Genomic DNA, 12,833 nt, shown 5'->3' on the forward strand with positions numbered 1-12,833 from the left:
GATTAGCACTGCTACCTCATAGCGTTAGGGATCCGGGTTCAATTCCAGCATTGGGTCACTGTATGGCGTTTGTATGGCTCAATGTCACAGTTTGTTTGATTATGCTCCTGTGAATTGCTGTGGCAGTTGCATTAAAGTTGCAATATAAATGCAACTAGTTGCTGAAACCTAGAAACTAGATGGAAACAGTCATCAACTTTATGACATTCAAGTTGGGACAAATGGCACTTGCAATTTTACACCCAGTTCTGACTTTACAACATTGGTTTCAACGTTATGACTCCATGCCAACAGCTTCATACATAGTATTGATGTTCTGCGCCACCCACATATAACTGGACAGGTTGAACCATCTTTTTTGGGTTGGGAGCAAGTGTTTTCTTTTGACAACTGTGTTTTTAATGCATTTACACACTTGTGTTGTATTTAATAACTGCTCAGATTCACATGATTTGAGGTTAAACAGGAAACTAACAGCAATCAGTAGCATCATTACACCTGCCATACTAACCGAGGAACTTGTGCTAAGGCATGTAGGTATCAACAGTTGCCTCAGCGACTTGAGATTGCAAGAGTTGAGAACATTTAACACTGTAGGGTGCCCCATAAGTGATTTCAGACCTTGGTTCAGGAGCCAATCCCCCATTTGTGTCTTGGTTTTTATGGAAGAACGATTCCTATGTATGAGGTTTTGACTTGCAATTGATTCCTGAAAACCACATTGTGTTGTAGGTCCGAGGACTGCCTATAAAGTGAAACCTTGCAGGGTTTTTCTGTCTGGGATTGAGGTTGGTTTGAGTGCAGACTTGCGTGAGTCTGTTGTACTTTCGACATTAGAGTTCAAGAGAACCTATTAAGTTTAAAAAAAAGGAAAGGCAGTTTTGTGGCACTTGAGCTAGAACGTTGTAATTGCCTTCTGATCTGCAAACTTGCCTTGCTAACAGATGTCAACTAACAACTTCACTTTTGCTACGAATTGCTTTAGTCTCAGCTGAAAAATTGGGAATTGGACACTGTCAGTGGCCCTGGGTCAAACAATCATCATGGTCCCTCTTTCTACTCCACTCTCATCCCTTTCAAGGAGAATGCTGGTGTTATAAACATCCTTGCCAAATGTTTTTACTTGTTGATAAAATATGATGTGTCCATCAGCCACAATACATTGTATGTGAACTGTAAAGCCAGCATTATAGATAGGATTGATGTCTGGTCCTAAATTGTGGCCTCTTTTATTCCACTATTATCCAAGTGATGGCTGGGTCTCAGCTGATAGCGTTCTTTCCTCCGACTTGCAAGGCTCCAGGTTCATGTCCCAGTCGAGGACTTGAGTACAAAAATCATTGCTGACACTGCAGTGCAGTAGTGAGGGAATGCTGCACTGTTGGTCCCATCCTTTTGGATGAGACATTAAACTGAGGCCTGATCTACCTGACTGGCTGGATGTAAGAGATCCCATGGCACTATTTTGAAGAGAAGGGGAGTTGTCCTTGGCTAATATTTATAATATTAATAAATAATATTTATTTATTCTTCAATCAACATCACTAAAACTGCTGATTATCTGGTCATTACCACATTGCGTGTAACAAACTCCCAGAAGCAGCAAATTGGTTGCCATGCTGTCTATGTTACAACAGTAACTAGCCTTCAAAAGTACCTAATTTTGAGATATCTGGTGGCCTTAAAATGCTACATATACATATATATGCAAGTCTTTCAGTGCTTACTTTTAACAGTGCGTGGACAGGGAATTTTAGAAGTGGCATTTCTCTGCAAATATCTTATTTTACTTAAACATTCCAAACAAGTATTTGTTTAGATTTCTGTTGGTTTCAGTGTAGCATAAGCATTTCTACAACCCCCAATTTAAATAAAATGCCTTTGAGCTCTTTACAAGCAGGAAAAAGGAACATATGAAACTATATTTGATCTCTCTATTTGTTCTATATAAATGTTGATGGAGACTTGAACGTTTTATTCAGGCCGACATTACTGAGGGAGTGCCTCCCTGTTAGATACTACAATGAGGTCACGTCTCCCTTCTGAGGTGGATGTAAAAGATTTCATGGCAGCATTTTGAGAAGTGTTGTGTTCCCCCACTGACAATATTTATCCCTCAGCTAACATCACTGAAACAGATTATCTAGTCACATTCACAGTGCTGTTTGTAGGACTCTGCTGTGGACAAATTGGCTGCTGTGTTTCCTATATTGTACAGTGACAACAATTCAAGAGTATAAAGTATTGCAAAACACTGTGGGATGTTCTCAGGTTGTGAAAGGCATTAAACAAATATATATGTTTGCATTGGAAGGAGGAATTATGTGATTAAGTACTGATTTTAACTGCAACCATTTGAGATATAACTTCCCCAAATATGGTTTTCTCGCCACTATGGATTTTCTGGGCTCCTCGACCCAAAAATGTGTTTAGAAAAATTAATGTGTTGCTGCCAACATCCAATTCTTTTCCATCCCATTTCGTCATGGATCAGTGCTTGGAAAGAGACAAATCTTGAATAGTTCTTGGCTGTGCTCAAAAAAAATGTGAGATTCTGCATTGCCAACATTGGCACATGTCACTTCCTCACCCAGTCCTTTTTAAACTGTGCCAACAGGAATTGGACATGGTACTACGCAGACTGCCTGGAGGACAAATAGGATGCTGGTTCCAATATTTCACTTGCAAACCTTTTTATTTTTTCGGCTCATTGGCGTCTCTGGCATTTATCACCTATTCCTAGTTGCAGCAATAGTGTTGCAGCCTGTGTGCTGTTTTAACTCATAATGCACCTTTCGGGGGCAGTTAAAAGTCAAGCACTTTGATGTTGTACTGGAGTTACAGACTGGGTAATGATAGCAAGTTGCCATCCCAAAATAACTTGAGAGAACCAACTGAGTTTTAATGATAATCCAATAGTTTAATTGCCACTTTTATTGAATTTTATTTCCAAATAACTGCAAGGGTTTAAGTGCACAAATCTAGGTTGATATCCAGTTGACCAAATGAGTACCTTCTATGTGTTACCATCCAGTTAGGGACCAGTGTTCTTTGTTGTAAAGTGGATAAAATCTGATTTCCCAAGTACTTACTAAGAGAATAAAGAATCCATGGTTAACAGGCAAACTGTTAATGAACTCACAAATGATTGCATGCTACATGGTAGGCGGCAGGACAGTTTCTGAGAGACATCTGGAATAATGTGCCTTCTGGTGAGAATTGTCTCTCTAGAACTTGGGTGGACTAAAACTGCTGTTGGCTCAGGATCAGACTAGATCTTTAAAGATGAGGGGCTGAAATTCCTCGCAAGGAAAAGTTTCATAGAATTTTTGTGACTCTTAGCGATCACTTACTTCTGAATGGGTTCCTACAAAAATTCATAGAGTTTTTGTGCCTTTTTTTCAGTTAAAAAGAAATGCCTTAGTCCATCTTTCATGTGTGCGCAGTCTCTCCCATCTTCCTGTCTTTGCACTTGCATCAATGTTGGCCTTTACCTCCATGATAACGTGCGATAGAAGCGTTAACAACCGAAGACATTCCTGTTATTGGTTTTCATTCTAAATCTATCCAGGGTTATTGAGCAAGGCAAGAGAGGAGATTGCCGGAGCCCTACAGACCAGTGAGTTTCTCATTGGTGGTTGGGAAACTTTTGGAGAGGACTTTTAGAGATAGGATTTCTGTGCATTTGGAAAAACATGATCTAATTAGAGAAAGTCAGCATGGCTTCATGTGGGGCAGGTCATGTCTTACTAACTTGATTGATTTTCGAGGAGGTGATGAAGGAGATCGATTAAAGGTAGAACAGTGGATGTTGTCTACATGGATTTTGGTAAGGCTTTCGACAAAATCCCTCATGATAGCCTCATCCAGAAGATTAAGATGCATGGGATCCAAGGTGACTTGGTTGCTTGGATTCAGAATTGGCTTGCCCATAGAGGTCATAGAATAGTTATGGAAGGGTGTTTTTTCTGGCTGGAGGTCCGTGATTAGTGGTGTTCCTGGGATCTCTGCTGTTTGTGATATATATGAATGACTTGGATGAACACATAGATGGGTGGGTTACGAAGTTTGCAAATGACACAAAGGTAGGTGGGATTGTGGATAGTGTAGAGGTTGTCAAAGAATGCAGCAGGATATAGATCAGTTGCAGGTATGGGTGGGAAAATGGCAAATGGAATTTAATCCTGGCAAGTGTGAGGTGTTGCACTTTGGGAGATCAAATGTTAAGGGTAAGTATACAATTAAAGGCAGGACCCTGATTGATGTACAGAGGAATCTTAGGGCTCAAGTCCATAGCTCCCTGAAAGTGGCCACACAAGTAGATAGAGTGGTAAAAAAGGCATATGGCATGCTTGCCTTTGTTTGTCAGGATGTCATGTTGCAGCTTTAAAGAACTTTGGTTAGACTGCACTTAGAGTATTGCATGTTCTGGTTGCCATATTACAGGAAGGATGTGGAGGCTTTGAAGAGGGTGCAAAAGAGGTCGCCAGGATTAATGGATATGAGCTAAAAGGAGGGGCTGGACAAACTAAAGTTGTTTTCTCTGGAGCAGCAGAGGCTGAGGGGAGACTGATAGAAATCTACAAAATTATGAGAGGCATAGATAGGGTTGACAGTCAGAATATTTTTCCCTGAGTTGAAATGTCTAATACTAGGGGCTACGCACTTAAGGTGAAAGGGAGAAAAGTTCAAAGGAAATATGAGGGGGCAAGATTTTTTATATAGAGAGCAGTTGATATCTGCAATGTGCTACCGGGATGGCTGTGTAGGCAAATATGGTGGAGGCTTTTAGATGAGTATGCAAGGAATAGAGGGATATGGACCAAAGGCAGGTGGAAGGGATTAGTTTAATGTGGCATCATGTTTAGCACAACATTGTGGGCCGAAGGGCCTGTTCCTGTGCTGTACTGTTCTATGTTCTATGAGTGCAATCTTACTTGGATACACTCTTATGTCTCCTGAAACGTTTGTCTCTGAGATGTCTCTGTCCATGTCACAATGATGTGACATGTGCATGAGTGATGTTAATCTGTTAATCTGTAATGACATCAACTGACCAACGTACATTGAACTATTAAAAAAAAGACATCTTAAAGACAGGTAAAGACACTTACTAAAGATGGCTGTCACAAGTCAGCTGTCATTTGGTAGTGCCAGATAACCAGCTTTTGGAAATTTCTACTGTGAGTTGCAATTCAGACATTGCAAAGTGGCTTGGATATTGCATAGTTTACTTGCTCATTCCTTGGTCATGAAGCAAAAGCAATCTGATGCCAGCTAAACCCCTTTTGGTACTAGCTGTAGGAGCATTACCCTAGGTTATGGGCTGAAGTTGCTGAACCCACATCTTTCTGACTTACACAAGCGTTCCCGCTGAGCTGAGGCTTTCACAGTTTGTGGAATGTAAAAATGTCACCACACCTCAATAAATTGTACCTTAAGCATTCATGTAAGGCTAGAAAAATTATAGGTGAGTTTGGATAACCTGTTAAACTTGTCTTTCTTTTTTACTGAAGTGTCTGATTCATCAAGTGCAAACTAATCAAAACTCATTTTAACCCTCTTAAATTTGTAGGAGCAACTTGATGCTAGAAACAGCTAATCAAATTGGTTACTTTGCTTCAACTTTTTGTTGAGTACATTGGTTTCAAATCCTTTACTAAACCTTTTTACAATTAAAATAGTATGGGTCTCATGTCTGCCGATGCTGTATGACCACGTCACAGTAATCACCACTTTCACAATCAGTTGTCAACATTTGTAATGGGAACACCCTATATAAACATGTAGAATGGAAAAATACATTAAGCTGGTGTTGACACTTTACCTTATCTGTCTGACCAGGTGTAGTCCAAGGAGCTGCAGCTCCTTAGTTCAAAGAGTCCACATCTGCCTGCCATTTACTCCCACTTCTTATTTTATTCCTCTAACTGTCTAAAAATGGATTCTCATCAATCTTTGTCCTTTTTGCCCTCATCCTGCCTCACACTCCCATGTCTTTCTCAGATTTGCTTCACTACTTTCACAAAGAAATCGGAATAGAGTTCATCCCGATTGCTTTCACATTAGTGCTGTGAACAGCATTTTAAATTTTGAATGTGCCAACATTACTGTTACAGTGAATTTAGATGTATTTTCTTTTTTAAAAAAATGGAATTATGTTGGAAGTCTTCGCCTCGATTTTTCCCTTCCCTCCAAAGCGTTCAGACGAGAGTATTTAAATTACTTATTTGCTATGATCTCATTCAGCCAGTTTAACCAGAAGGTTGTGTTTTATTTACATAGTGAGGTTGGCCGTGAATGTCAACCTGTACAATAGATTATTGTTCTTTAGAATCTAGGAACTGTACTGATATGTACTGTGTAGTATCAACTGATATAACATCTGTTTTTAGTTACATGATAATGGCTTAGTTGGTAGCATTCTTGCCTCTTAAATGACACACGTGTACCATAAACATAGAGTACAGATTGAACACAGAGGGCTGTACTGTGTGCTTCACATGATGCACAGGGCTGAAATTATTTTAGGTGGAAGAGTCTATAAAACGGTGATATATCACCTGGAGAAAAGTGATTAGGAGCAAGTGACACATGTTCCTTTAGTATGATGTATTTTGAAAAGAATTTGCCACTGATCAGTCCAGGGTGAACACTGTTGACCTCTTTTATCAAACCGTGGCCACCTCCTTTAAGTCCAGCCCCAGTGTGGTGTTATCTTCTAATTGAACCACTTTGTATTGAGACTGGATTCCAGGCATTTTATATACATTGCTAAGAACATGGACCCTGCATCGACCCCTATCATACAACTCTCATTCCCTATTGCCTATTTGCATTCTGCTTCACAGCACCAGGGACCCAAGTTCAATTCCGGCCTTGGGTGACTGTGTGGAGTTTGCATGTTTTCCCTGTGTCTGCATGGGTTTCCTCCCACACTCCATGGGTGTGCTGGTTATGTTGATTGGCCATGGTAAATTGCCCATTAGTGTGAGAGGGAGTAGCACGATACATATGTGGGGTTGTAAGGATAGGGCCTGGGTAGGATTGTTGTTGGTGCAGGATCGATAGGCCACATGGCCTCCTGCACTGTAGGGATCCTATGATCAAGTTCCCCTATTCCTTCAGCTTCAGCATTACTTGAATATTTATGTGTAGCTATTCCCCAAATATGCTAAGAATAGGAGAGCACTTCTACTACCCTATAGCTACTGAAACATAAGCGATGATGTTTTTAGACATGAGGATATTATTACTGGTGAGACAGACCAAAGTAGGGACCATAAATAGTCACAAATCAATCCAATAGGAAATTCAGGAGAAACCTCTTTACCCAAGCAGTGGTGAGAAACTGGAACTGACTGCCATTGGGAACAGGTTTAGCAGATAGTGCAATGCATTTAAGACAATGCTAGATTTGATTAAATTTATTATTATCATGTGTATTAGTATACAGTGAAAAGTATTGTTTCTTGTAAGCCACACTGACAAAGCATATCATTCATAGAGAAGGAAAGGAGAGAGTGCAGAATGTAGTGTTACAGTCATAGCTAGGGTGTAGAGAAAGATCAACTTAATGCAAGGTAAGTCCGTTTAAAAGTCTGACAGCAGCAGGGAAGAAGCTGTTCTTGAGTTGGTTGGTATGTGACCTCAGACTTTTGTATCTTTTTCCCGATAGAAAAAGGTGGAAGAGAGAATGTCGAGGCAGTGGGAAGTGTAGACAGAGTCAATAGATGGGAGGCTGGTTTGCGTGATGGATTGGGCTACATTCACAACCTTTTATAGTTCCTTGTGGTCTAGGTCAGAGCAGGAGCCATATCAAGCTGTGATACAACCAGAAGAAATGCTTTCTGTGGTGCATCTTTAAAAATTGGTGAGAGTCATAGTTGACATGCCAAATTTCCTTAGCTTTCTGAGAAAGGAGAGGCATTGTGGGCTTTTTTAACTATAGTGTTGGCATGGGGGGACCAGGACAAGTTGTTGGTGATCTGCACCTAAAAACTTGAAGCTCTTGACTCTTTCTACTTCGTCCCCATTGATGTAGACAGAGATATGTTCGCCTTTATGCTTCCCGAAGTTGATGACAATCTCCTTTGTTTTGTTGACATTGAGGGAGAGATTATTGTTGCTGCATCAGTTCACCAGATTCTCTATCTCATTCCTGTACTTTTTCTCGTCATAGTTTGAGATCTGACCCATTATGGTGGTGTTGTCAGCAAACTTGAAAATTGAATTGGAGGGGAATTTGGCCACACAGTAATAGGCGTATAAGGAATATAAGCCCATGAGGGTCAAAGCAACATAAAGTTATGATGACAACAAAGTAGAGTGGGAAGTGGTTTATGTGGGGCATTAACTCCAGTATGGAGTTGGAATGAATGGCCTGTTTCTGTGCTGTACATTCAATATAATTTTGTGTAAATGACATGTGAATTGGTGATGGTAACAATCAGACTCTGAGGATATATACTGGACGCTGTAATTTTGCACCTGTAATTGTGTGCATTCTCCTATCTTTTGGAATTCAGTGGGGACAAGGCTGATCCTGAGCCAGTACATTGTTTTAGCTAAAAAGAAATACATGAATGCCCAGGTTACATTCTCCACACTGAGATTTATCCAGACTCATTTTGAAGTCTCTGAACTGACTTGCACTAACCTTGCAAATATGAGACCTGCATGTCTCATGCTGACTGTTCCAGACTTGAAATTGCCCAAGAGAGAAATGCAGGGACTAAATGCTGACTTCTGATCTCTTCCTCAGCATTGGATGTCAACGATTGACTCAGCAAGCTGCCAGCTTGGTGTGGTGGATTTGGAGATGACATTATTTAACAGACTATCATGCTGGGATTATTGAAGGAAGACTATTCTAACACTAAATGTGCGAACAGCTCTGGAAAGGGTTCAATGAAAAGAGACATATGTGCAGAAAAGACATGGGAGAAACACGTACATGGACACAGTTGCAGAAAAGGCATGGACAGATACGCATGCACATACATGGGTGAAGGCATGCATGCAGACAAACATATACTCAGAAAAGGTATGAGGAGGACATACACACATACAGAAAAAGCATGGGAATAGCACAAATACATACACATCTTGGTTCTCTGTGAACAAGGGCAACTAGAGATGAGCAATAAATGCTGGCAGTTAGTGTCCCATGAAAGAATAAAAAACTCCCTGGAGTTTAGCAAAATGAGAGTGATCTCACTGAAGCATACAAAAATCTGAAGGTTAGTTCTCCTGGTTGTGGCATGTAGAATACAGGGGCACAGTCACAGTGATTTCTTCACTGGGACGGCTTTGGGATTCCCTACCCCAATGGACTGTGGATGCTCCATCATTGAGTATATTCAAATCTGAGATAGATATTTGGTTTCTTGGAATCTAGAGATATGGGGGGCAGGTGGGAAAGTTTTTGTTTTTTATTCATTCATGGGACATAGGCGCCACTGGCTGGCCAACATTTATTGCCCGTCCTTGCAGGTTGGGAGTTAGCCACATTTCTGTGGCTTTGGATGGAGGCCAGACCACTAGGCCATTGCCTCACTCTTGCTATAATTGTACTGAATGGTGTATAAAATTTAAGGGCTATATGGCCTACTGCTCCTATTTCTTATGCTCTTATGTACTTCTGGAAATAGTACATAGTGCTCCCTGCTCAACAGTTTTAATGTATAATATTTTCAAATCAGGATTTTTTTAGAGGTTTATAATAATGTAATTTGATTAATACTGCTCCTTTTAACTTATTCTTTATGATTCTGTTTACAGGATGAGTGGAATTCTATAGATGCAAGTAAGAGAAAGAATGGTCAGAACAGTAAAGCAGAAGGAAAAGCACAGAATGTGGAGACATTACCACCGGGTAGGTAAAAGTAACTGATATTCTATAGCGTTAGAATGCTGTCTGGGATGAAATGGATGTACTTATTAGCTGTGTTGATTTAAAACAAATCAAGTGTCTGAGTTTTGGGACAAACACAAGCACTGCTCTCAAATGTTAGTAGTTTAATTATCCTGGGTTAATCACATTCTTTGCAGCCATATTTACCACTTATTCAAATGTTAACTGTCCATGCAGCATTGACAGATGGCTGCTTAAGGCTGTGGATCCTGACAACAGTCTAGTTATATTACTGAAAACCCCAGGCAGGACAAACTAGCCTAGGAGTTTGGCACCACATCCACAGTTAAACATTCATTCTCTGCACTACTGACTGACAGTGGCAGCAGTGTGTACCATCTAGAAGATACACTACAACAACTTGTCAAGCTTGCATTGACAAATCTGCGCCTTCCAAATCTACAACCTCTACAATCTAGAAGAACAAGTGTAGCAGACACATAGGAACACCACCACATTCAAGTTCTCCTCCACACTGTACGTGGTCTTGGCTAGGAACTGTATTGTTGCTGTTCCTTCACTGTCGCTGAGTCAAAAGTCTGTAACACCATCTGAACAGCACAGTGCACATGGACTGCAGCAATTCGAGTGGTGACTAACTAGCACTTTTTTGAGTTCAACCTGAGATTCATACAGTGCTAGCATCCTTAAATGAATTTTTTTTAAAAAAGGGAAATGCAGCCATGAACTGCACTTTGCTTCAATACTGCTGCAGAGATGTTTTAAAGTCCCTTAACAATGCGGTTGACCCTCAAATGCCCTCCAAGGGCTACTAGGATGAGCAGTAAATGCTGGCCTGCCAGTGATGCTCATGTCCCACAAATGAATAAATAAACCAAGGAACTGAACGTTTGCCTGGGTATGATGGGTCACTGATTTGCTGCAACCTTGTCTAATGGATAGAAGATATCAACAACGTGTCTGTCTGTGGTCAGCTTCAGGTCTGGCAGCCAATAATTGAATAACTTTTCTGCTTTTCAAATAGTAATCTGTTTTGCTAGCTAAGGTTTGAGTCTATATTTTAACAATTTTACTAGGGTAGTGGGTGGAGTCTTTTATACATTAAGGATGGACAAATGTGATGCCATTTATCTATTTTATTTATAATTGCTCACCCTGTGTAGCAATTAATAGTTATCTTTTCATAATACGTTAATTCACAATATCTTTGCATCAGCCAATGTATTTATCGGACAACACCTTTCCGTGATTGCAAAGTTCTTTCTTGCCCTCATGTTCTCATTTCTCCAATGCTTTGTCATTTCTGGATGATTTGTTCCCTGGCATCTAAACCTCCCAGTCATTGGCCTCTGTTTCTCTCATTATATTGCTGTTAAACCTTTTATCACATGTGCTTCTAACACTGTACACTTCTTTTCATGTTCTCTTACCAGTAATATTAATAGTTTTTCCTCCTGTTTTACTGCTTCTCTTTTTGTTCCTCGTGTTTTTTTATTCATGAAACTTATTTAATATAAATCATAAAAATTACATGAAACGTTTTGTGAAAGTCCCAATTCCTTTCAGAGATTTTATCCTTGCCACATGGGATTTGCTGTTTTGCCAAATATTTCATTCCCCACCCCCACTTTGCAATGTAAAATGAGAATTGTCTGATGTGACTACCTCTGCATTATTCAGGAAATCTACATGTCAGCCTATTTCACAAACATTAAGATTGAAATATGGAAAGGCTGTTGGCTGTTAGACAAGTGGCTAAAATAAATGGTTGTGCAGACAGCAGATCCGAAAATAAAGACAAGTATTAATCTCCAATAAAGAAACTGCAGGAAATCTATTGTGGAACAGAAGCCTGAACTTATATTCAGAATGGCTCAGTGATTATTGAGCTGAATGTTATTCACTGGTTAGTGCCTGGCCCAGTTCAACTTGGCTGGTCAATCTCCCAACATTGCAGCTGACAATTTCAGAACAGGAATCCTACTTAACTAATGGAATTCTTTTAATTTAGGGTGATAAGTTGCACTTGTCATGGGAAAGCTTGTATGGAGTGGTTATTCCCAAGTTGTCCGAGGCAAAATTTGCAACCAAGGTCCCATTTTTTAGTCTTCCTAAGTGGAATTATTAACTGATCTAGTAAATCAATTGTTTTATGATAATGTGGTGTTTGAAATAAAGACATGCGAAATAGGTTTTTTAAGATCCTAGAGTTAGATCAGGCTTGCTCCACTGTGATGAAACAATGACTGTTCACAGAAAACAAGATAAACTGCGAATGGGTAAAACAAAAGAAGTTTAATGGTGGTTGTTCAAACAGAAAATAATGCAACACAGAACCAGTTTCTAACCTTCAGAGTAAGAGCTCTACTTGCAAACAGAACATCATGAATGATTAGAAAGGTGAAAGGCAACATAAAACAAAATTAATAATACACAAAAACGCAAAAAAGAATGTACAGATCCTCGCAAATGAGAAAGATGTTTGACCATAGTTTGCCTGTTTGTTTACTTGGAACATTAGGGTATAACTTGTGTTATCCGTACAAATTTGTACATATCTGTAAAGGTATAACTGGGATGAAGGAGTATTATAATATATCTTTTGTTGTTTGATAAATATTTTCTTCTTTTGTTAATAGTTCTTTGGCTGTCCTGTGACTCTGCCTTCCATGTAACTAAATAAAATAAAAGTTAGGATCTATCAAGCCAGGTTCAATCCTGGAACCTGACATATCCAGTAGTGACATTAGCTGTGATCATAACATTGTTATGTTATTTCATGAAGTTCCACACCAGTGATAGATTTGTTAGCCCATGAAATTGAAGGCAAATTATTGACCTAGTTAGGAAATTTGCTGAGCAGTGGAGACAGAGTAGAGATAATAAGTAGAATGAAACTAGTGACATCCTCGTCACTATAAGATGTTATATAGGGGAGGCAGTGGTGCAGTGGTAT

General features: G+C 39.7%; 1 protein-coding gene across 1 annotated transcript in view; it reads left to right on the forward strand.

Annotated features, from left to right (window-relative positions):
- Nucleotides 1-12,833, forward strand: part of galnt2 (UDP-N-acetyl-alpha-D-galactosamine:polypeptide N-acetylgalactosaminyltransferase 2) — an 88,298-nt gene that overhangs the window by 5,177 nt on the left and 70,288 nt on the right. The window contains exon 2 of the mRNA XM_080191921.1: nucleotides 9,784-9,877. Within this exon, the coding sequence (XP_080048047.1) occupies nucleotides 9,784-9,877 (94 nt within the window). The remainder of the gene's footprint in view (nucleotides 1-9,783; nucleotides 9,878-12,833) is intronic.

This window comes from Carcharhinus amblyrhynchos, chromosome 7 (genome assembly GCF_965287045.1).
Source record: "Carcharhinus amblyrhynchos chromosome 7, sCarAmb.v2.hapA, whole genome shotgun sequence".
NCBI lineage: Eukaryota > Metazoa > Chordata > Chondrichthyes > Carcharhiniformes > Carcharhinidae > Carcharhinus > Carcharhinus amblyrhynchos.